The sequence below is a fragment of the Ischnura elegans genome, chromosome 2, assembly GCF_921293095.1.
Source record: "Ischnura elegans chromosome 2, ioIscEleg1.1, whole genome shotgun sequence".
In the NCBI taxonomy this organism is placed as follows: domain Eukaryota; kingdom Metazoa; phylum Arthropoda; class Insecta; order Odonata; family Coenagrionidae; genus Ischnura; species Ischnura elegans.
Genome location: NC_060247.1, coordinates 82,070,760 through 82,096,055, shown reverse-complemented (window position 1 = coordinate 82,096,055; position 25,296 = coordinate 82,070,760). Strand labels below are relative to the sequence as shown.

General features: G+C 37.9%; 1 protein-coding gene across 2 annotated transcripts in view; it reads left to right on the top strand.

Moving 5' to 3' along the window:
- The first annotated feature begins 17,451 nt into the window (after window positions 1-17,451).
- Window positions 17,452-25,296, top strand: part of LOC124154063 (protein bunched, class 2/F/G isoform-like) — a 376,552-nt gene continuing 368,707 nt past the window's right edge. For both annotated transcript variants that reach the window (XM_046527566.1, XM_046527565.1), the window contains exon 1: window positions 17,452-20,478. In XM_046527566.1, the coding sequence (XP_046383522.1) occupies window positions 18,050-20,478 (2,429 nt within the window). In that variant the 5' untranslated portion in view covers window positions 17,452-18,049. The remainder of the gene's footprint in view (window positions 20,479-25,296) is intronic.

Genomic DNA, 25,296 nt, shown 5'->3' with positions numbered 1-25,296 from the left:
TGCATGTGTGATGACTGAGTGGTATAGTGGAGAATGCGGCGATGGAGGTGGGTGGGGGAAGGGGGTCCCGTTGACGGAGGCTTTGGGAGGAGGATGGGTTCGTGGGGTGAGGAGGAGGAGGGCGAGAAGGATGGGTGGTCTGCTTTGTGAGAAAGAGTATTAGATAAGGGGATGGAAAGGAGCGCGTCGAAGAATAGTCTAGTTTAGTAGATGACTTCCCCCCACCCCAACTCCTCCTGAGGGTATGTTTAGCGTGTCATTATTTGAGTTTGGAACGGCTTTGATACGGTGACGAAACTAGACGTCGACGAAACAGAAAAGAATACCTTATGGGGATAGCGTGCGGGCCACGGTTTTTTCCTCCCCAACTCGCGTGCTGATACAGTGCGTGTCTATTAATATTTATCTAGCCCCTCCAAAAAGTAGCTGGTCTTGGTGAGCATTTACATACAGCATCAGCAGTTATGGGATGTGGTAGTTTCTCGATGTTTCACTGCAGATGGACACCTTTTTGCTATCTCTCAGGTGAATCTAGGTGAATTTTGAGTATTCTATAAATCATTATGATGGCGTTGCAGACGCGGGTGAGAGCAGATTATAAGTAATTCCTTAACGATTGCTTGATTTCCGAATTAAAAACGTAAGACTGTTTCTTCAATTTAATGAAATTTCTCCACATAAAAAGACGCAATATCAAGGTACGTATTTAATTATGGCTGTTTAAAACTAATAATGAGTTCGCGGACATGTCTTTCGTTAGAAAATGAGGAAATGTATTAAAAATGTCAGCTGTTATTTTTTTGTACTCTCTTTTCATCGAAATCTTTACTGACATGAAGCTGGCGAAGGACTGAAGCCGTAATGCTTATTAGGCTTGATGTATCGATAGGAATGAAATAATTTTCACATCCGTGACGTTAGATTATAGTGACTATACGACTTCAATATGACTCGCCATTATAATGGCTCCTGAATACTGTGAATAATACTTAATTACAAACTTTCAAGGATATTAGTTTTAATTTGGGTCAGTTTTCCGTTAAAGTTGACGGAAGTTTAAACTGAGAAGGGTTTATTACGAGATTTTTTTCGCATCATCCTGAGGACATCGTTTGTGGAAAAACGTGTAAACTAGCTTTAATGAAATGGAAGGTATACGAGGTTGATGGAGTTTGCTTGGGATTTAAAAAAAAGGAGGCAATGAACAGCGCCCTACATTCGCAATGCACTTCTCGTAATGAGAAATTGGCTTTCGAGATACTCTTTACATTTGGACCAATTAGATGTTTAGGGGATGCAAAGATAATCTTTGTATCTTGTATTGGATGACTTGCGCGTAAGATTCATGCAACATCCAAAGTGGAAATATCCCACCGTACCAGCTTATGGCTGGAATCCTAATCCAAACTTGTTTCGATTCTAATTTATGTGATGTGCAGGGCTGAAGGATTTACTAAGAAAGATGGAAGGTAAGGTCCAGGGGGCGCCCCCGCCTCTTTATGAAAAGTGGCGGATTTAGGGGGTAATAGGAGTCATGACCCCCGAGTTTAAAAATTTTTATTGAGTTCAATAGTTTTTTAATCCCTGTAAAGGATTAAAGGGAGTGTATATGCAATCGAGCTAGAAGTCTCAAACGTGAGAGAAGTTTCAGTTATATTTATCGTAGAGCGTAGCGCTTCCCTACTGTAAAAACGCCCCCCTCTTCCAGGGGCCCCTCTATTCCATACTCCCTGGACCATAGTCACTCTCCTCCCCAAAATTTAAAGCTGAATCCGTCCCTGGTTTCACCCCGGCTATGTTAAACTGTTTCTTGCTTTGTCATTATTTTTCATTTCTGAAAATATTTTTACCCAAATTTTATTTTGGAAATGCGTGCCAGAAAAAATTCTCCCAACTAGTATTTTCACTTTCATCATGATATCCTCCCCGAATCACCGTTGTTTGTTGAAAGCATTTCTTTTTTCCACGTAAATATTTATTTAAAAAGGAGTCAACATATTTCACTGCTCTGCAGCATCATCAAGGAGTGATGATTATGCAGTAATAAATATTTATAATTATTTTTCCACGTAAATAAGATTCCACAAAGTATCAGCCTCTATCATTCATTTCATCGCGTTTCTTTTGCTACAAAATGTCTCCGCTGTCAAACGGATGAGCCGCAGTGGAGCACCAACCATCGGAGAAAGTCCATTAGTAACTCCATAAAGTTACATGTGAGTGGATCAATAGGCTCGGCACCAGCTGTAATTTGGTGGATTACTTGCAACGTGCGCCTGCAAATTGAAAGAAAAAGTTTCGCTGCGCGTGGAGGCAATCTAAAGCCGAAGTCCCCAGGCTTGCAGCGAAAATGCTTTTAAAGATGAACTCTGGAATGAGCTCATCCCATTTTCCTCGTAAATCTTTTCGAAAATTTTACCTCTGATCCTTATTTTTTTCCACCTCCCTCCTTGGTTCGAGACCCGATTCTTTTCAGTCGTCTCCCCGGCGCTTAGCGACGCTCAATTTCTTCAGTGTTATCGATCGTCCGTCGCGACGCGAAAAAAACATGTTGTATCCAATATAATATAGTTTGCGAGAATACTTATACTCTCATGAATGTGTGTAAATATTAATGAAAAAATTCTTTCTAAAAACATATAATCAACAAGGCTTCTCATCGTTTCTGCAACTGCGTCATAGGCGGAAGGCGGCGACGAAGGTCCTGCTACGGAAAATTTCGTGGTACCGTGTCCATAACGTTTTTTATGTTTTTTTTTACCGCACTCCTTCGTATAAAATTATTTTTGACAACTTTTATGAAGATGACATTATTCAACGAAATCCTTGATTCACGTAACAATGCTTGTTTTTCACACTCACAAAACTACCTTCACTCTCACTCACTCATAAAATGTCAGAGATTGCACCCGACGGTTGCAATGGGTAAGTCAGGGTAGAGCCCACCCCAGTCTAAGCCATAGGTGTATGATAGCCTCTTAGCCAGGTTAAGGAGTTCATTTTCTTTACCAGGGAAGCCTGGCTCAGTGAGGATCTTCATTGGGGGTGTTTTATAGGCTTCACCAGGGATTTGAAACCTAAATACTCCGATCATCAGCCGAATGCTTTGTCTTCTAAGCCACCCATATTGGACATGAAATTGTTTCTGTGAAAAATCCGTGATGTAACGTAATGTATCTATTCAATAGACTGCTTTTCTCGTCCTTCATATTTCATAGTATAAATTTTTGCTGCGCTTTTGAATTTAATACGCTATATTCTTTGATCAACTATTACTCTAAGTATTAGTGGAATCTTTCATTATACTTGTTAAGAGTGGAGCCCAAAACACTTTCCAGTCGGTCTCACCCTCATTAAAATATTGTTGAACTTCAGTTCTCTTAACTTTTTATGTCGAATTTTCTATAAATAAAGCCAATATTATTCCAAAAATTGAAATTACCGTAAAATTCTTTTCTTAAAATCACCATTCCTGTCACTTGAAGGCAGAAGCGGACTAAGGTGCTTCTTTTTGGGGAGACGGGGAAAAGGGTCAGTTTATTACTTTCTACTGCGCCGTGGTAGTATGCAGCTCCTCTCAGCTATAATGCGTCTGAGGTTTGAAATCCGCAGCTAAGAAGCTTTTGGATATTCATCAATTATTTTAAAACATTGTTTGTTAAGTGGGTGGAATAAAAACTTTCACTGGAGAGCCACCCTAATGATTGCCACGTTTTCAATTTTTCCAGAGATTTTGGGGGCATTACCCCTTCCTTCATCTAACACTGCTCTTAGATTTTTTTTGAGACGTCCGACGAATTACTATATCCATCCCTGCCAGTTATGTGTACTAAGTCTTTGTTCGTGGGGTAATTGGCTGAAACAAGTAATGTATATTCATTATTTTCTCATTGTAATGGGTTGCTATATACAAAATAGGACTTATTCATCACTGGACGTGAAAAATATTTCCTTTCGTAAATATATCCTAAAATATTATATTTTTTAACACTAAATTTGTTTATTATGATTATGCTTTAATTCAATTATTCATTAAAGGTCTTCATAATAATTTTCGAGTCTATCCAATATGAAAATCAAAGGTTCTTAATAATGTATAATTATGCGTCTTTAGATGACGCTGGCTAAATAGTTGGATTTGGCTCTCTCCTCCTGTGGCATTTTCTCGAGTCTACCTTACACGAGTGAGTTGGGGAAGTGAGAATCATACTGCGCACGAATCATTGGCGGATGAAGTTGGCAAGCTCGCCGGTCGAACCCCCTCCCCTTCATTTTTGGAAGAGTTAAAAATATGGTAATCTCTAAAGTTCAGTCGAATAAAAGTTTTTGTTCCATCATATTAACAAGTAATATTTAAAGATAATTGATGAATATCTAATAGCCTCTTGTCTATGCATCATATCTTGTATACGTATCTCATCTTGCACTACCTTGAATACCTTTTGTTTGCATATTTATTTTTAGTAGAGCTATGTATTCCACTCAATGAACCTCAAAATTTTCCTCTCGTAGACTTTGATTGAGCGGTGTGCTCCCCCCGCTCTTCTTTTCCGCCCAATGCCGAGGCAGTAAATCATCTCTAATTGCCTCAGGAAGGTAGAGGAACAATGAGACGTGAAATTTCGGGAATTTAGACGAGCTTCTCCTTAGGAACGATTCAAAGTTCGCGTGTGAAGTGAGAAGCGTTTTTTAGGAGCCTGTCGCATTGAATGAAAGCTAGTTGGTATGTCGATACGAGTGGGCATTGATAGGAAAACTTATGCAGCCATTCGTTGCATTATTCTGTCGTACTTTTAACTCAATTACGTTAACCTAATTAGTTTGCGACTTGGTAGATTAGTTACTTGGATTGCATGCGGCAGATTTCGCTCCTCAAAATTTATTATCGTTATCATCCCTTTGAAATGCATGGTCTCAGCCATGTTTGGAAGTCCCGACTGGCTTCAACTATTCATGAACGTAATGAATAGCGACCAAGATTTATGAAATGCACAATAATTAACTCGAGAAGATTACTGAGCGAATTGAAGAAATCTGCAGGAATAATTTAGGAGTGCCTTAAAAAATATATGAATATATTGGCGGTTTGTGGTAATATATACGATTCATAACACTATTGGAGTGTAATAACTATTTCATTCCGGTTTCAATAGTTAGCTAACTTCCCCGAATTCTTTTTTTTTATTCTAAAGCGATTTAATTTGAAGTAATTTCTTTGACAAGATATTAAAAATTACTTTTTTTTCGTCTATGATCGAGTGTAATGAAGTATGTTACCCTAGTAATATATTTCCAAGTAGTTAAATTTTAAATTACGCCTTTAGTTTTCTTTCACAAATAATGGGAGGTTGACTATTCAGCCGTGCCGCGTTAAAATAAGCAACCACTACCCTCTCTCTATTTAGTGTTCTCTATTAAAAGCATTCAAATGTATCGTGCCCGCAAATATATGGAAATTTTAATTTTTTTAATTAATTTTTAAGAATTTTTTTTTCTCGACAAATAATGTTCAGAAACTCTATCAAGGTACATCACCAGCATTACTATTTAATGGCTGTCAGCGTTTTGGGATTCTACTTGTTTCTTATAGTATTTGTGTCCGACATTTATTAGGTGTCGGTATAGAATATTCCATGCCAAACTCGCCTATCAGGGTCTTCTACACTTATTTATAATGAACGTAATTATCACGCACGCCTCGTTCTTCGAGTGATGAAAAGCTTATTTTTTTACTTTTTAGTGCACTTTATTCCATTAGTGGAAAAACATGTTTTTAAAAATATTTTTAATTTAATTTGCTCCCTTCTCGTCCTTAGTCCTCACGTTCTCCTGAATCACGAATCACTCTTTCAAATTTTAGCCCTAGTCGTTCCCCCATGCACCCTTTTCCATTCCATCTGTCCCCTCCACCAGTGGCGCAGCGAGGGGGGGTTTTGGGGGTTAAACTCCCCCCCCCCCCCTAGAGCTCAGAGAAATGCTAAAGTTAAATCCATTTTACTTAATTGGATTGATATTACTAATAGAATAGTGTAAGGATTAATAAAATATCCCTCAGAAAGCCGTAAAGCTCACCATTTTGAGCCATTTATCTGAAAATTCCGCAATTTATTAATCTCGCACCTACCGCTTATCCTGGTGGGTATTCTATACCTCCAAACATCCCGGTATTAGTTGCACCTAACCCCCCCCCCCCCCCCCAGCCTCAATTCCTGGCTGCGCCCCTGCCCTCCACAACAAGAGTGCACCCACTCCCACGCCTCTGCACTTCGCACCCCTCACCCACAAAGCGACTCCTCCGTCCCATGATTAGCGAGCAGCCTCCCGCTCCTCCAACGCTCACGGCCAACTCCGTTGTTTCCCTATCTCGCCCTCTCTCCCCTATTTTCCCCCATTCTCCCATAGTTAACCCCTCCCTCCTCCTCTCCCTTCATAGTTTCCTTATCCTCTGCGCACACACGCTGCTTTTGTGCCTCTCCGACCCCCACATCGCCTGGTGAATGGGAATTGGAGGAGGAGTTGAGGTTAGTTTGCGGGTTGATTCAAGCCTCACCTCGTACACTTAGAGATAAAAAATTGGTATTTTTAGCCAAGGGCAAACACTCGGGGTATATACGCGATCAAACACCAATAATTAACGAATAGCAGGTGATTTATGACTGACTTGGTAATCATAACTATTAAATACCGCGGTGAACGGTTAGCAAGTGTGAGTTACATAAGAGGGGGGTGTTTTATCACAAGACCAAATGTTATTAAGAAATGACACATTTATATCTTTTTATCGTAGAAAACATTCAATTGAAAACAATCTTTGGGCTGTTTTTTGTTCCTTTTTGATCAACATAAGAAATAAGTTGTTCACTACTAAAGTTCATCAAATCCTCAATACCCTCATCAGAAGGACAACTATTATCAGACCAGAAAATCAATTCCAAGGCAAGGCTATTTATTATTCATAAATACCCTACACATTTGGTAGGGTATTCACCCGGTCCTCGTCTCTACAAACACCAAAGCGTTCACTAGTCCTCCACATTTGGCAGCCCCCTTACCCCTCATCCAACTGTCTTCTCCCCACTCATACCGTCTCCAACCACCTGAGAAGCCGAGCGCACCGATTTCTCTTTTGTTTTACGACCGGCGCATGCCACTCGCGGCAACCACCCCTACCCAGTATTTACCACTGGCTTTACCCATCGTCATGGGGAACCTTCTTGCGTCCTGACAGGACTATATTCCCCCACTTCAGTCGCACCGTTCACGCACTTGTTTTTAATGAATCCTCCCAATTAAAGCGACCAACTATAGACTATTTCTGGAAACGTAAACCTCCAAGGTTAAATTTATCATTTTCCATCTCTCTCTGCCATGTGCCCCATCCCCTTATTTCTGCTTTCATCAGCGGCACACTCCGTCGCTTTTACCCCAATCGTTTTGCGCCTTCAGTCGACCGGCCCAGACAATGGAGATTAATTAACCCTTTCAGCGTGTACACAGGGTCGTATATTCTCGCCACAATCCACACCACTCACCAGTTTTTTCCACGAGCAATAATAGGAACGATGTGCGAAATTAGACGCTGATAAGATGTCTGAGTTAGGTGAGAATTTGGAAGGTTTCGCTCGAAGTTCCCTCCGTCGTGCTAGTGGCTTTTAGTCAGCCTCAAAGCGGAATATCATTGAGTTGATTCCATATTGAGTGAATGGATTTAAAAGTACCGATTTTTGTTTTTGAAGAGGTATTTTGTGTTTGCGAGGCTATCCGTATTATTGATGAAGTGGCGTTCAAATTAATTCACTCCCAAGCCCTCTATATGCCCAATTTATATCGATGTATATTTGTGTTTTAATCAATGATTTCGATCGAAGAAATTGTTTTCCCGCGATTTATTGCATGAGATGTAACTTTCAGTGCTCGTATGTGTGCAGAAAATCCTAAAGAATTCAAGAAAAGTGATTTTTACTTTAATTTCGACCCCTCATATAGCTGTCATACGCATGTTAATATTAAAAAGGGACAAAATGTTGACATGTCCGCAAAATTTCAAACACGTTTTGAGAATATCAAAATTGCTTCCGTTGAATTGATGCAGGCCTTTTTTCAATCTATTGGTCGCTTGATACTCCTTTCCACATTATTAATGAGTTCATCTTTCTGTCTCTTTTCTACCCATTTTATTTTATTGGGAATTATCCCCCCCCCCCATCATATTTGTGGTTTACAACGTAATTTTATCTCTTATTTAAACATTTACAAAAAAACGAATTCCAACTCTAGTGGATTCAAAAACATTTTGCCTGCGCTCTGAGGGAACTACGGAGTTAATTAGTAACTGGATATGAAGACTTACTTAAGGAAAAAAATCGAACAGAAAAAATTTCTCGAAATGAACAGAGCTGAGATGAAACCATATACACTTCATTGAGGAAGCACAATTTCAAATACGTTGGAAAATACAGGTGAGAATATCTAGTTTTCAATAAGCCCCTCAGATATCGAAGGGGTGACTTTGTTGTTTAACTGTGGGTCACAAACCACACTGGCTGGAGTGATATCAAAGTGCTCTCATACACTTAACTTCCAGGCTAACTGTCGTATACTTAACTTCCTTTTCATTGAGTAGATTTTTTGTTTCCGAAACTTTTCAACGACTCAAAGCTATAACTATAAGGATCTATATATTTCAAGGAGTTTCTGCTCTAATCGGTGCCACAGACTAGAGGATATCTATCCCTACCACTGATTAAAATGTAGTTCAAATTGACTTCTTTGTTAAGCTCTTTACATTTCCTCATTATTTCGATGTTGATATACATTTTAATCAATGATTTCAGTCAAATAAATAAGTTTTACCGTAAGTTTAGGTCGGGGATAAGAGTAAGCAGGCGATTTGACCTGCTGGAGATTTAGACCGAAAGCGAATCACGGCTATTAAAAAATAAACTATTTATTCAAAAATTTACCATCTCGTGAACGAATTATAAAAATGAAGTTTATTATTCCAATTGGGAGTGATATTGTCCCAAAAAATGTGTATCCATTACCTAGACTTGTAAAAATGTATCGCCTTCGAAGTAATATATAACTCTATTGCGCGGGTCCATCGTCGTAGTATAGGTACGTGAGAAGGGAAAAACATGATTATCACCAGAATTAAGAGAGGTTGAAAAGTTCAAAACGATTGGGAATGCGTAGGTAGAATAATAAGGTGAAGCTTTTGGCGTGGATGGTAACATGGTTGGGCGCGATACGATTTGGAAGACATGAGTGCAATGCGGATAGGTGATTTTCATTAAGAAACCAGTCGTTTAAAATTTCTCTTGAACATTCGAGTATCAATGGAATCAATTTTGAAAAAAATTGTAGCGAATCACATTGAAACTAATTTATTTATCAAATTTAAATTGTAACAAAATATAAATTCATGTCAAAAGTTCCAACTACTTTTCACGGAATCATGTATCAGGGATGGGTAATTTTCTCAAATTGGTCGGAAGGTATAGATGAATGGAAAATAGGACGTTAAACTGGCGACCCCTGGATGAAATGTGAATAGCTTTTCCCGAGCGGCTTTATCGTAGCTATGCATCCCACTCATTATTAATTAAGGTATGAAATGGCCACAGCTGTCGGTCGTTATCCAGAAAATCACCAAAAAGAGGATAAATTTCATGAGATAACATGAAATTTTGAAACGTTGGAGGTAATATCAGAATATTTAATGGAAGGTGCTCATTGACAGTAGATGCAATATTTGCTGTTGATATTTAGGCTCATAATATTTAGGCTTTAGCAAACTGGATTCTTTTAAAATAACGTTAGTATCCATTAAAATACTCTGAGAAATCACGCGCGAGATTCAATGACTCCGCTTTATTTATTTGTAAATTTTATCAAATATGATTTTTAACTTGAACGCTCTTTGCCTTGGAATTTGCATCCTCTTTATTAGTGATGAGTTTAATGGGATATTATATGAAAAAAATGATTAATGTAAATGCCAAAAAATCTGAAAATAGTTGAAAGTGTTACTGGCTAAGTTATGTAAAAATATTTTCCATTAAATTTGATTATATTTATAAAAATTTTAGATGCAGACTCTTCTTGCTTCTAGAAAAATTATAAGAGTTGTAAAAATATGTCTAAACCAATCCTATTGAAAACCTAGCCTATTTCTTGATAGCGTTAGCTCTTTAGCTTGAAGCTGATAGCTTGTAACAAAGAATAATCTTGACAATTAGGGTAGGCTGTATAAACCATCGAGGCTTGTAGAAACCGTAGAATAAGATAAGATTAGTGAACTGCAGCATTTGGGACATGTCAAAGCCGACTTCTGGTTTTGTGGCGGACACATTCTCCGAAGTTAATTAATCTTAGCACGGATTTCCACGGTGAACTAGAGCGTGATGAGTAGGAAAATGAGCGGCGAATCTTACCACTGATTTTATTAAAGTAATGCAGATGCACTTACGGTAATTTAACATTCCATTTCCCTGGGCAAAACTTTTACGGTGTGTACGTTCATTTTCAATCTTAATAACAGATTATTCATAACTTAATTATTATCGAGAGTATGTACAGTAGCGGAAATTATGATCTTAATATCAATTCTCATTAGACTCTTTCAATAGTCCTTCATTGACTTTAAAAAAACAATTACGTAAAGAATTTAGGAATTATTTTTTTCAGAGGCAGTCTCCCGTTCAACTTGCTGAGGTTATTAAGCGGTGACCATGAAGTAATTCAACAAAAACGTTGTCCCCTCCTCTTCGTACAATAAGAGTCTCCTTTCAGTTGTGAAAATAGTTTTACCCTCTAGCTTTAGACGTTTCGGGAAACTAAGTTTTGTTTTTCATTTTTCAAAAGAAAAAAAAATAATGCTCCTCCAATTGCGTCAAGTGCATATGGAGATTTAAAATTCTCCCCCCAAATCAGCAATATCTCTATTTTTTATGTGATGAACACTATTACCAGAGGAAACCTAACGAGGCATTATGCTGGGATTTCACTCAGGAATTTGGAATAAGTTTTTTTAAAGCCTTATTTTTGTACTATTCTTATTACCAAATAATTCAAACGACTGCTATGAGGAAATAAATTTGCGACATCCAAACGGCGGAGTAGTTTTTGCGAAAATTAGCATTTTCTGCCGTCAAACGACACCGAATGCCATTGTTATGGCTATCTCTCTCTCGGTGGGCGATACTCCTCCGTAAATCAAAGAGGTCGGCTGCGACCTTCCTTGCTACACAGACAATTTACGGTCTCTTTGTGCAATGGAGCTCGACTGAAATGACTAATTAGGGCGATTTTTTTGGATTTAAACAGCATTTTTAAGGCAATGTTGAATTACAACCGCGATATTTTACCGGAAAGACAATTTATTATTCTCAGGAGAATTGTATGAGAGTTTGTTGTTATCGATTTGAACGCCTCTGTCGGATTCCCTAGATATGGGATTTAAGATCATCTTTGAAGTTACTCATCACGTATTGTTTTTTTTAGGGCGAGGGGGGCAAAACATATTCCGATTGGCATCAACTCCGTTTGAGTATAGAGTAAGTATATAATATACTTACTCTATGGTTTGAGACTGCTTATCTTGTAGTCCTCAGGTCAAACCTAGTTGAAAATCAGGGGTTGCTGTGGGAGATTGTCCAGGGGAAGGCCCCTGAGAAGGTCGGCGGTGAACAGGGTTGGCTTCAATGCTCTGAATTAGGAAGTTTTTGACCGTCTCTTGCCGTTTCATGTTCTTCTATCATAACATTACCTAAGTCATTATAAATAAGCTCTTATAAAAAATTTTTTTTTTTAAACCAGCCTTTATATTTAGATTACAGGGGATGAGCAACGTTTATATATGACACAAAGCAAAAAAACTCAGTGACCCCGAAAAACCAAAAGTGACGTATTAAAAAAGTCACTATATTTATTACTACGAATCTGCAGGCGCTCGAAGGGAAGAAAATTTTTTTGACGATTTTCGAAAAAAATCTAAGTGCCGAAAAATTTCAGTCCAGAGTCCGGACCTGGGACGACGGAATTCGGACGAAATTTTTCCAAGTCCGAAGCCGGACCCGAGACGACGGAGGGACTTTGAAAAATTTTCGAAAGCGGGGTCTCGCCGAGTAAAGCAAGACGAATCCCCCAAGCTAGGGCTGAGTCGATGGGAAATTTTATGGTGGATAACTTTTACTGTGGTCGCAAAACACGAAAATCGACCATTTGGAACTTCTTTGATCAAAAACATGTTTTGGGGGGCTATAGGTTGACTGGGGGGTGGTTAAAGGGGGGTTGGAGAGAAAAAGTTATATTTTCATGTATTGTCATCGGAAATGAAGAAGTGTGCAAAATTTCAGCGTTTTTGCTTCACAGGAAGTGAGTCAAATTTCAGTTACAAGATTTGTACCAGACAAACAGACAGGTTGGTGAGTTGATATAAAGACTGTAAAAAAACATTATTATTAACCCTCACCTGCAAAAATTGCACCCCTTCGAATTCAATTTATTATCTAAATATTCTCCTATTCTCTTTTTGTTTTTTTTCTGCGGTTCTTTTTTAATGTAATGGTAGGTAATGAAATGATATTTTGTAGTCTATAATCAGCGTAGAAGAGTGAAGTAAAAAGTGATTATTATGCATCGAGAACACAGCTAACGCTACTCGTATAATACTCCTTCCAGTGCGACATAATCCATGAAATGTGAGTTGTTTATGGATTATATTATGGATGTTTTTACATTTTTACACTTTCAAAATATTTTTACTGATCCGCTAAATAGTGCTCAAATTACGAATATTTGATGACGAGATACATTCGTCATTGCGCGATTTGGCTTCGGAAGTCCATGACGAGCTAGAATAGATATTTCAGCGCAACGGATTAATAAAATTTAGTCCTATATTACCCTCTATGTATTGCCATTTGTCAACTATCTTGGAATTGGTTTGACGTAGCTCTTCAGGTGAAGCTCCAATCAGTTAAACTTCTCATATTTTTTTTATACTTCTTTCAACACCTGATCCATATACATACCTTGTTCTAGGATGATTTTAGCCGTTATTTCTATCTGCTAGACCTTCTTTAATAATTTTCATTAGATTACCAAGTGTTCCATGATTAGACCAATTTAGTTTTCCAACCTTCTTCATCGGGTTTTCCGAAAACTTTTCTTCCACTCCTCTTAGCGCTGCCCCAGCACTCACTTAGTCCATCTAAGTGATACCCAATCATACTTCTTAAATCTTTTATCGAATTGATACGGCCTATGAATAACATTTCTAGAGAAGCAGCACATTTTATTGATTTTATATGAGTCATTTGACATTTTGGACTAGCAATATCCCCAGTTGGATTATTTCATTGTTTAGATAGATGTCACCAGATGTAAGTTTAAATTGATTAAGCATTAGTGGAACTGGCACCTCGCCACGTGCCTCAAAAGTGCGCCTTAAGACGACTGCCTCATTTTCTCACTCTCCCAAGCTAAGATAAATGGAATCTAGAGTGTAAGGAATCCATTCGAAAAAGAGAGCGGGTTATATTTTCAAGTCTAAAAATTTTTGACACTATCTTGGTTCTTAAATTTTGAAACCATTAGAAGCTTAAATTTTACTGTCACCGTTTTTGCTAGTCCACACCTCTGAGGGACCTCCTTTTCCATCACCGCTGTGAGAAGTGCTGGAAGTAACTGGTATGCATAGTATTTTTTATTTGTTTTGAATAATTTCGGATTTATTGCGTACGTAACATCTATTCCAAATTAATAATATGTAAATCCGAACATCTTTCATATAACTTATTCGCCAGGATTCGCCAGGAAAACCAGGATAAAATTATGTCAAAAGTTAGCCCATTAGGTCTTTTTTGAAAGAACCATAAAGAATTATTTTTATGCACTTTTTTTGAGGGCACGAGCTGAAAGTGTTGAAGCTGGAGCAACTTTGACGTTATAAATGGCACACCTGAACGCATTTTGTGGAAAATATGCTGTTTGTCAGTTCAAAGGCACCGAAATCAGCGAATAAATATCGCTCAGGCCTTTCACTCATCTACGGTATAGGGACTACTTGACTAATTCGGCAACATATTTAGGGAGCTGTTCAGAAAATAGGCTGTAATGGTTATGCGGGAGCATGTATACGATGGTTTTAATTACTCCTGAAGATAAGGAGAACTCTTCCTCTTGCTCCCCTAAGAGTTGCCCAAAAGTAATTGACGGTGAATCATTGTTTACATATGCTGTTTACGCTTAAGCTGCGTGGTTGTCCAGTGTCCGAGATCATCCGATGGATTCAAACGTATTTTGACCAGAGACTTATATGGTAGAATAGGTCTAAAGTTTCATTCGATCGAAAGCTACCGTAGTGTTGTTCGTTTGGGTCAAGCACCGTGATGAGATTTAGATTTTTCCGAGAGAATCGTGGTACATAAGATAAGACAGGGTGTTGTCTTGGTTAATTTATTCAGAATTGCGTGGAAGGCAATCTTGGTTGATTATTCACGAATTCCTGTCGAGGAAGTCTCGTGGATGATATGGATAATTTCGGAGATTTTAATGGCAATTCGTTGCGGATGGCATGACTTCAAGTAGGGTAATGCACTTGACATAATGAGGGCTAAAAGAACCAAACTCCAATAAGATTTTTTAGTTATAGATTAGAACTGACTAAAAAATGGCGAGCAATTTTAGAACTGCGTTCTAATGACGACAATTGACTGTAGTTATGGTAAATGACTGGTCACACTAATTAAATAATCGTTATCCCTTGCGCATGTAGGCTAACTCAGTAGATCGGCTTCACTTATAACATTCCATGTGTAAGTAACTCACTCGGAATGATTTCCAACGAGGAAGAAGGTAATTTACCTCTTGAACTTCATGATATAATTTCGGAGAACTTAATGGCGATTCGTTGCGGATGGCATGACTTCAAGTAGGGTAATGCACTTGACATAATGAGGGCTAAAAGAACCAAACTCCAATAAGATTTTTTAGTTATAGATTAGAACTGACTAAAAAATGGCGAGCAATTTTAGAACTGCGTTGAAATCCGTATTTGCTTTTTGATTTCTCATTACCATATTTGATGACTATTTTGATTGTTATTTCCCGTCTATGGCTCAATTTCCAGTTGCTGAACGAATTTTAAGCAAAGCGAATTTATCAATTTGTAAATACCAAAAAATATCGAGGGTAGATCTGGCTATTTGTTTGATACTTTTTCATTTTATGATATAACTGGATGTAACCTGTATTTATTTAAGGTGTATCATTGCTCGCCATTTTATTAATATTCACAAGGTAAATGAACGCTCATTTGTCAAATAATGGATGGAACTGCAGCATTTTACTTATCATAAAGTGAAGTGAACTATTATATCTTGAACTTTCAAAATCGACTAATTATGTAATGAAGTCAACTCACAGCACAAATCCAACTCCTTAATCCAATCTGCGAGTCAATGCCTGATGTGATTCTGTAGTTTTGTGAAAATCGCCTCTTTAATGTGCTCTTCGGGCTGGAAAATCACTAATGGGCTCGTTACGCTGTGCACTGAAATTGTCGTTGAGGGCATTCAGCTAGTTGGAAGGCCTTGCATTGAAGGTAGCCCTGCGACATAAGCCTCATTGGCGGCGCTATAAAATCCAAGAGAGCATATACATGGCCTCCACATGGCGGGAATATAGTCAACAGCAAAATAATATATTTGTCGGGCTTGATCATTCCGAATGGAACATCATTAATTTTAAATTTTCCATTTAAAACCGGATTAAATTTTATTTTTATATGCTCATTGGTTGTCAAAACTTCCCTTTTACTATACGTTAAGCCTTTTCATCTCGTAAAACAAAATGAAAGAAATTGCTGCATTACCGGAATATAATAAATACGTTTATATAGCCGACAAGGTAAAACAAATTTAAAAAATATAAAATTGAAGAAATGGCTTGCTTCGTTATTTACTCTATAGTAATGAATTTGCTCGACACAAAAAATTCTGGTTACTAAAAAGCGCTCTCACCTCCGTCGCAAGTAATAAAATTCTGAGAGGGTATATCACATTCTCGAAGGAGAGTTGAATAATTCATACGGTAAAATAAATAAACTTCGTCTCGTTACAAAGTTGACTTTTTTGGAACGGCATGGATAGAAATTTAAAATTATCGATGACCTAATTCGCCTTCATCGGTGTCATTATCAGGTACAAATGTTTACAAATTTTCCATGTATTTATTAATTGCCAGGACTTGGGTGGTGTTAGGGATATTTATGAGAGGAAAAGAAATCCAGTAAATGTGTCACTTGTGAAATTAAACTTCCTCGCAGTTCAGCCTGATACTGATAAAAATGAAATAAAAAATCCGGCGTAGGATAGAAATAAGTAAAAAAATGTGACTATCTGTATGAATACAGCTTATTTTATTGAAATGCGTTGTGGAACGAACATTTTTAAAATAAATAATATGATTTGCATTATTGTTGCCCCAGTCGAATTGATTGGCTCTACCGCCATTCTATAGTTTATCTCTTGGTCAACTTAAATCTTAACTTAACTCAATTTAACTTTGGATTTGGTAATTTTTGTTGCATGTGTAATAACTTTTTGCCTTCAAATCGTAAACATACGTAATTCTGATCGTCTTCTGCAAGTAGATCGTAAGTTTGGGATAGAAAAATGCGTCTTGGGTATTACTACACTATGAACCGAAATTGATTCATACCCGGGCCTGAATGGATTTCTTTTAAAAGGAAAGATTTTTAGTCTAGGCTTTCGAGAGGTTTGAAATTTTTATTTCTTTGGGGAATGGCAGTCATAGGAATGGTACCTATTGAGAATCATGATCTGTATCATGCATTTACTCACGCCTCACTTGGAATGCTGTATCTTGTATCTATTTATATATTCATAATCGACATATGAGGATAAAATACTGAAAACAAATCATGATCCCCAGTAAATAGCATGAAAGAATAAATATTCCAATTTATTGATTTTTCAAAAATCATCAAATACATATTATTCACCTATTATTTAATAATAGAAATATTTAATGTTAAAAGGATCTATAATTTGGCTAATTTTCAGGAGTATCTCTTTTTAAATATAAATTTTGCTTGGGTAGTAAATCTAGAAATAAAAATAATCATATTAGGTTTTGAGTTTGGCGGGCCTTTGAAAGTCTCTGAGTGAGTTTAATATAGTACGACAGAAAGCCACGTTTGTCACTACTAGTCGAAACTGTGGTACCTCTAGTGAGCAAATTCGTTACTAACATCTAGGATAATAGGAAAAGCTAACTTTATTAACGTAAATATATATACCGCAGGAAATGATTTTAAATTATAAAGTATTTAAGTATAAAATATATTCAAATCTATGCATGCGTTAACGTTGCAGTATTCTGTTTAACAGGTCGAATAACAAATGACACACGAAAATCATATCGCGGTACCAAACAACGTACCCGAGTTAGAAGTGTAATTTATCCATTAATTTGTCTCAAGTAGCTATTCTCCTACGTATAAATGTTACAATTATTATCTAGAATGCATATTTATCATATGAAATCAGCGAAAGGTCCAGATAAATGGATAACCACCAAGTCGATCAGGTATTTGAAATTAGGGTAAATGACTTGATAAATCGTCCCTCATCAATCATCAACATGACTAGATACTTTTAAGAAGTTCATTTATGTGTTATTAGAATAGTGTCAAGTGATACATATCTCCTTGTGAAGTAAGTTCTTACGACGCCCGGTGTGTGGCCACAGTTCGCACTCCCATGATGCAAAGCCATCACTGACCGAAGTTCGCCATGTTGCTACGAATCGTACGGTCGTCGTGTCTGTGAGTCAAGTGTGTGATATTTATTGGTTTTTTCTAAGGAAGTATTGTTTTTACTGTGATCGTTATTTTCGTATCGAAACGTCATGTATCATGGGTGATGTGTGTGGTGTAATCTTACCGGGTAGGTGACGTATAGTGGAACAATTAATATCCACTCAATACAAGTATCGCACCAATACCTTGCCAGCCAACATGGCTGACAGTCTCAATCAGAAGTCACCTAAATCGGGTGACAAATCGAAGTCCTGTAATGTTCTGCATCGTACCACAAGTGAGACAATTCGTCTGGGTGAACCGGAGAAGCATATTAATCCTCCTCCTACGTCGTTAACATCCGGTACGACTAGTATAAGGAAAAAGGCACCGTCCTTTCAAATAACGAGTGTTACTGTTAATTCAAGGATGAGTAACGATGGAGGTGATGATTCTGCGGATGATTTAGATGAGTCTCATACGGAAGACAATTCGGATGTGATTGATAGTTCTAAAATTACGGATATTGAAAATGAAACCCCTAGTTTTTCCGAAGATACGTTTTCCAAAGATGACATCTTTTTCAATCCTTCAGCTGCATCTTTAGGTACAGCGCCTGTTATTCCTACTAGCTCACAGTACGGATTGGCAATAGTGTCTGAAGGAGGAGGTGGGGCAGGAGTTACCGGGGGTGTTCCTGGCGCTAATGCAATGAGTTCCGGAGTCACTTGCAGTGATCTCCATGTGAGTGTTTCTGACAACGTCATCAATATCAACACCAAAAGTGAAGAAAGAGACACTGTGACTAACAGAAACGAGCGTTTTAAAGTTGTTAAAATTGAAAGTACGGAACCATTCAAGCGTGGAAGGTGGGTATGTATGGATTTCTTAGATCATTCCAACACATCATCTAGCATTGCAAAAGATCCTGTGGGAAAAGAAGACAATTTGGTTTGTGGAGTGCCCTCGGCAGTGGGGGAAAGTGTTGTGGATCCAACTATTACGGTTGGAGATGTTGGGATAGTCCCTGGTGTTGATTTTACTGGAGTGAAGTCGACTTTACATGATCATAGAAATCCTCCAGGAGGGCCGGGCCCTCCATCTGGTTTGCCACCCCACCTTGCAGGATTTACACAACTCCCGCCTCATCAGAGCATGCCTGGAATGGGGCCTCTTCATGCCCCTACTCAGCAATATTATCAGCCGGCTCAGTCAGTGGGTGTGGCTGGATTTGAGCAAGCCACTGGGCCAAACACTGCTTCTGTGCAGACACTACAACCTATTCACCATCCTCAGCAACCCCAGCAGGTTCCTCAGACGCAACCCGGAGTCGTCACCACTACACAAGGACAGAGTATGGTGGGGATGGTTCAACAGCAACCTCAGATGCCTAATGGTACCACGACCGCTGGTATGACGGTGGGGTCAACTGTTTCCACGCAGACGAGTATGGGTACAGGTCATGGGGTGCTCCCCTCTCAGCAGCAATCCATGGTGCAGGGGATGCCATTGTCTCAACAACAACAACAACAGCAGCAGGTACATACCCAACCCATCGCCCCTCAGGCAAGTGGTTATGTTGCTGCTCCTCAACCCAATATTGCTCAGCAGCAGCAAGGAAACATTGGTCCATTTATCCATATGCAACAGCAACCTACAGCCATTCCACAGGTCGGGCAACAGCAGCCTATGACCCAACAACAGACTCAACAGCACCAACATCCCCAACAGCATCAGCAGCCACAGCATCAACCACAACACCAAGCACCACAGCAGCAACACCAACAGCACCCTACACAGGCGCAAGGCGGATACATGACAGTGCAGCAGCCTCAGCAAAATTTGGTGCCCCAGCAGCAGCAGCAACAACAAGCTGGGATGAATCAACAGCACCAACCTCACCCAGGGTATGTCACAGGTCAACCGGTTCCCCAAAAGGCCATGGGGCAACCAGGAGGTTTTGTGCAGACTGCAGGACAATCTTTACAGAACCAAGCGAATTACATGCCACAAGTGAAGCCTCCCTCTCAACCGCAATCCCAGCAGCCAGTGCAAGGATTCATGCCACAGCAACCACAAACAATGCAACCGCCCCAGCAACATCCACAGACCCAACAACAACCGAGTGCGTATATGGGTGTCCCTTCACAGGGACAACCGTCACCACAGCAGCAGCAACAGGCTGCTGCTGCTTTCATGGCCCAGCAGCAAGTGCCTCCAGGGCAGAGCCAACCCAATGCACAGGTCATAACGTCTTCAGGTCAGTCTCAGCCTGCCCCACAGCAGATGGCTTATATGGCCACACAGCCTAAACCCCAGCCAGCATCAATGCCCCATCAGCCAGCCTACATTCAACAGCCCCCACAGGGTCCCCAAGTTGGTTTTGTGAATTCTCCAGCCTCAGTGTCTCAACAGCCTGGTCAGAGTTATCAGCATTCTCTTAGTCATCATCCTCAACAAGAGCAGGGTATTATGAATGAGGATGCTTCAATAATTGGTGTGGACCATCATGTTGAGGCCAAAGGATCGACTCCATCCAATGGAGGGATTGTGCCATCTGAAGACTGTGTCCCAGTTGCTATTTCCCAAGTGGCTCCTGTTGTCGTTCCATCTGCTGCGGCACAGGGAGGAGCAGAAGAAGCGGAAAGGTAAGACAATTTCAATATTTTTCTTTTTATTTACATTTCATTCACACATCTCAATGTAAGAATATAGTGTTTGAGTATAATGAAAGAGATACCTATCAGATGTACATTCTGATTGGAAAAGCGTCTTTGTGGAAGCAAAATCTAGGAGAGGAAGAAAAATAATTAGTTTTAGAATATATTGTAATTATCATTCAGCTGTACGAATGAGAGAGTGAACATTTGGATTTTAAGTTGAATCATTATTTGTTGGGTAGTCAGTGATAGGTATAGTCCTGTTGCCCACCCCTATAATTGTTATTTAATTGCTTTATAAAGCTAGGTAGCCTATTAAATATTTTTTCCCTTCTAAGCATTTATTTTTTCTGGTTATTAAACTTGAGATACCCTTATAGAGCTCATAATGTTTGAGCTGGCTTTTCATGTTAATATTTAACTCTCTTTGTGTGTTTTCCGGGTTTTCCGCATCTTATTGCTCTATTTGAATTCATTCGCTGTTGGCCCCTAATCTGTGTGATGATGTTTCAAAATTCATTAATGTTAGTGTGTGAAAATCTTAGAAGTCTTTAAATATTAATAATGCTTTGGCGTGAAAGAGTGGTTTAAATCATTAATCAGGGCAGCCTTTCCATCACATGGAAAAACTTTTTTGTCCTGACCTTTTCATCTGATAGATGGTAAATTAAGAGCTCATGATGCCATGTTTTCCATTAAGTGATGTTTGTCTGGAGATTTTAATTTTACACAACCTCTATAATTACTGTTCTCTTTTCCTAAATTAATCTCAAATAGAAATAGCATGTAGCATCGTTTTCTCTGTGTGGAACTATGAATTTCACGAAACATTTTCTCTAAGGTTGCATGTTTAATGAAACTTCGTTTATTCTGAACACATCTCGTCCATCATTAGTATTACTTAATGAATGTTTCCTCAATACTTCCCTTGCATTTGAGAGAACCAATACATTCCAGTTTGAAAAAATGTGGGGCATTAACTTTTGCATGCCAGTAAATATGTTAATCTTTTAATAATTTTAATATCCAATTTTGTTACATATGAAATTTCTTTTTACATTTTTGTTCGTTAGTGTGTACTTTTTTGCTATGCTACTGATTGTTGTTCTCGGAAGAGGTTAGATGTTACTGTTTATTCTTACTCGTGAGGCGCTATCCCATATGTTTTATGACAAAATCTATGAAGCAGTTACTTAGGCGATTTACTTTTATGTCTTTGAAACATGTTGGTACAAGTTAAATATTACGACAAAATTTATTGGAGAGATCAAAAATTGGTTGGACTTCATTATAATTTATGCTTAACTTTCTTTCTGTCTTTTGATTGATTATTTACTTATATGTGCTGAAAATTGTCGATATTAAGTTCTGATAGTAGTTTTCTACACACTACATCCAGCTAACACTACTTATAGCTGAAAGCATATTTTTGCTTTTAAATTCCTGTTAACTTAATACCATATAACATTGAATATGCAAAAGTAACAACGTATTAATTTAAAATTGAAACTGTTACCTCAATAAATTTACATGTGGCGAATCTGCTGACAAGATATTTTAATCTACCAATGTATGATACCATTTAAATATATTTTATATTTCCATAATTCTGAGCCAAGTGTTGTCTTATGTAGATTTTGGTACAGACTTCTTCCCTCTATTTGGTGTGTTGAACACAGGGTGTTACGAATCAGAGTTAGCTATGGGCATTTGTTCTACTTCATAAGTCATATTTCTCATACCTTGTGTCATCATCTTCGTTACTTAAATATACGTAATATTCTGTGTTTTTTAAACATATTTAAGTGTCATGCTTTGGAGATATTCTGTAGCTGATTTTCTTCATTTGCTAGCATATTTTACTTGTGCATATATGGATTAATAATGTTCTTAGCATTTATGCTGTACGATGTTGGTATTCAGTGTGCTTTACTGTGGAAATGTTGCATATATTATTATGCTGGCTCCATTTGCCTCATCTCTGTCATTTAAGCAAAAAGCTGCTGCTGGTGGCAGTGCTATAAGTGTGTGGTAAATACAACTTTTAATTGCTATTTAAGTATTTGAAACTGTCTGACTCGGTAAGCACAGGATTTCACTCCAGTTTTTTATCTGATAGACAATTTCACAGTAGTGTAAGTAGGGTGGACAGAGATATTTGCAATGTTGTCGAAATTCTAGGCTCCGCCTGTGGATTGTTTGACTTTTTAAAAGCTTAGTAGAACGTTGAAGGTGGTCCATGATATTTTTGGCAGCCTTTCAGAAAGTTTTATTTTCCATGTGCAGTAAAGTTGCCTGCACTGCAGTGGGGCATACTTTAGGTGTTAGCGAAATAATGTTACCAAACAGTATCTGTTAATACATGAAATAAAGTGAATCAAAGCAGCCATGAATGGTGGAAGTATTGAGTGGTGCATTAGGGTCATGGATGACCAAATGTACATCATAGTATATTTTGAATCTAAATATTAATGGCATCCTCTGCCTTGCAAAATTTTTATTGCCCAATGATTAACACTAATTGAAGTAAGTAAGAAGAATTTGATCTTATACACTTACATGTTACACAAGATGATGAAAATTGTATAGATCTCATTTCATAGGCATAGTTAGCCTTGGAAGTTTATTTTTTCAAATGATGTCCCGTGAAAGTTAGTTTTCATGAAGTATTATTTTTTAAACAGCATTTTTATCAAAATTTTATTGTTTAGTATATTTTTTACAAAAATCAATCAAATTTAAAGTTTACAGGGAGGCAAAGAGACTAAGAGGGAGTGCTTCTAGGCACTTGATAACATATCTTTGAATAAGTTATGTGATTTTCGCAAGTTAAAATTTCTTTTTCATCATCTGAAATAGCATTTCAGTTACAAGGAATATTGTCGTAACATTTTAGGGTGGATAGAGCTATGCTGTGCTGTATTGCCAACCTACAGTACTCTGTGATGAATGCTACGTAAAAAATAATTTGCTTTTCATGATAGCCTCAATGCATTAATTCAGCTTTATCAACTGATGTGTGTGGTCGCAATGTAATGTTGATTCATGTTTCCCTGCTAAATTTTATGCGTTGTTTACCAACCAGAGTTGTACCTTCTCTTTTCATGTCTCTAGATGATGTTATGGGTTTTGTTTTCATGCCAGCAGTAAAATAATGCAGTCATGTGAGAATAGAGTTCCTCACATATACAGTTTCTCGAATTTGGGTGAAGGCTGATTGATGAAATTGGAAATTGTGCTTAAATTTTCATTGGCACTTGAAAGTCATTGTCAAATTAATATTATAATTGCCTTGTGGCAGAAAGCTTTGATCAAGAAATTCCTTGTGGCAGGTTAATTTTACTTGAGAGTACCTGCAAATAAGTTAGCTAATGGAATATCAAGTGTGGAGAAAAAAGAATGGGAAAAATGGACATGCCCCCATGAGTTTAGATTTGTATTCATTATTAAAAGACAATTTTACCTATGCCCAGAGTGCTGTCGTCATACATTGGTAAATACAGTTGCCAATTCTGAAAGTTTTCATAGGTTCTTCACTATCTACCCAATATGTTTGCTTAGCAAAATGTTGTGTTAGTCGGTCAATATAATTTGAATGCTATTGTGGTTCACATTAGTTATCATGTCTTGTCACACGAGTGTAAAATGATGTAACATTTTTCTCCCATTTTTCCTATTTCTGCTACTACATCACATTTAGGAATCAAAAGTCTTTTGACCCTATGAGGTAATATGGATGGCAGAAGCCCGAACCTAAATCTTCATGATTCGATGATCTCTCTGAAAGAGTTTGGAGTCAAAGAAGGAAGAAAGAGCGTGCAGGGATGTAGTTGACTCATGCATGGCTAATCCCTCAAGGTGGGGAAAGATTTGTTGTGTTGCATAGATTTTTGATAATCTAAAAGAGGCTGAGTTGTGGAGGTTCCCCTGTGGGTGCACCATTTGGGACGTACACTTTGAGTTTAAATGGCTATAAGCGATTCACCATCCATAGCTTTTAGTTGTTTTAACGTCTATGCATCGAGAGATTCATGCCACTCCAAGGTTGGCTAGCATCTTGATAGTCAAGTCTAGGAACTAAAAAGTTGTTGTGGAGGTCTCTTAAAATTGATTTATACAGCTAATTTCAGAATTTAGGGTTGCATATTGTCCAAAAAATTTTTGTATTTTATTGTAAGAGGTTTTGGAATTCTACCTTTGCTTGATGAAACAAATCTTGTTGTAAAATGTCTCAGTGCTTGGGAACTTCAGCAGTTAATGGATGAATATTGTTGGTTCTAAGGACAACTTTCCTAGCATAAAATTCTCTACTGTGACCTCACAGCCAAAAGTTAACTTCCCTTTGACTACTGCTCATTTTATCCTATTTTTCACTATGTTTTGGGGAGGTTTATTTTATCCTTTATGGCATTATTTTTGGAGGATAATTATTTGAGTGAATGGTGCTCATAACCCCCAATTGAGAATAATGATGTTAAAATAGAGACCTGTATATTATATTTTTAGTGTTGTAATGTCAGCAGTAGATAAATTTATGTGAAACAAATTTGGTCCATCATAGCCTAAGGTTGTATTTAAAATAGGAAGCAGTGCAAGTAAGACGATGTGTTATTTATTAAAAGTCCAAGTGTACGTAAAATCTTAAGCAAACTGCTACTTCTTTTTTGAAATTGATAATGAGGAACTATGAATGGCAATTAACTGACAGCTCTTGGTTTTTATTGTTTTCCTTCTTCCCAGGGCTTCTTTTTCTTGCCTACCATTCATCTTGTTCTTCAGTCCTCACCCAAATTTTTGTTGTTCTAT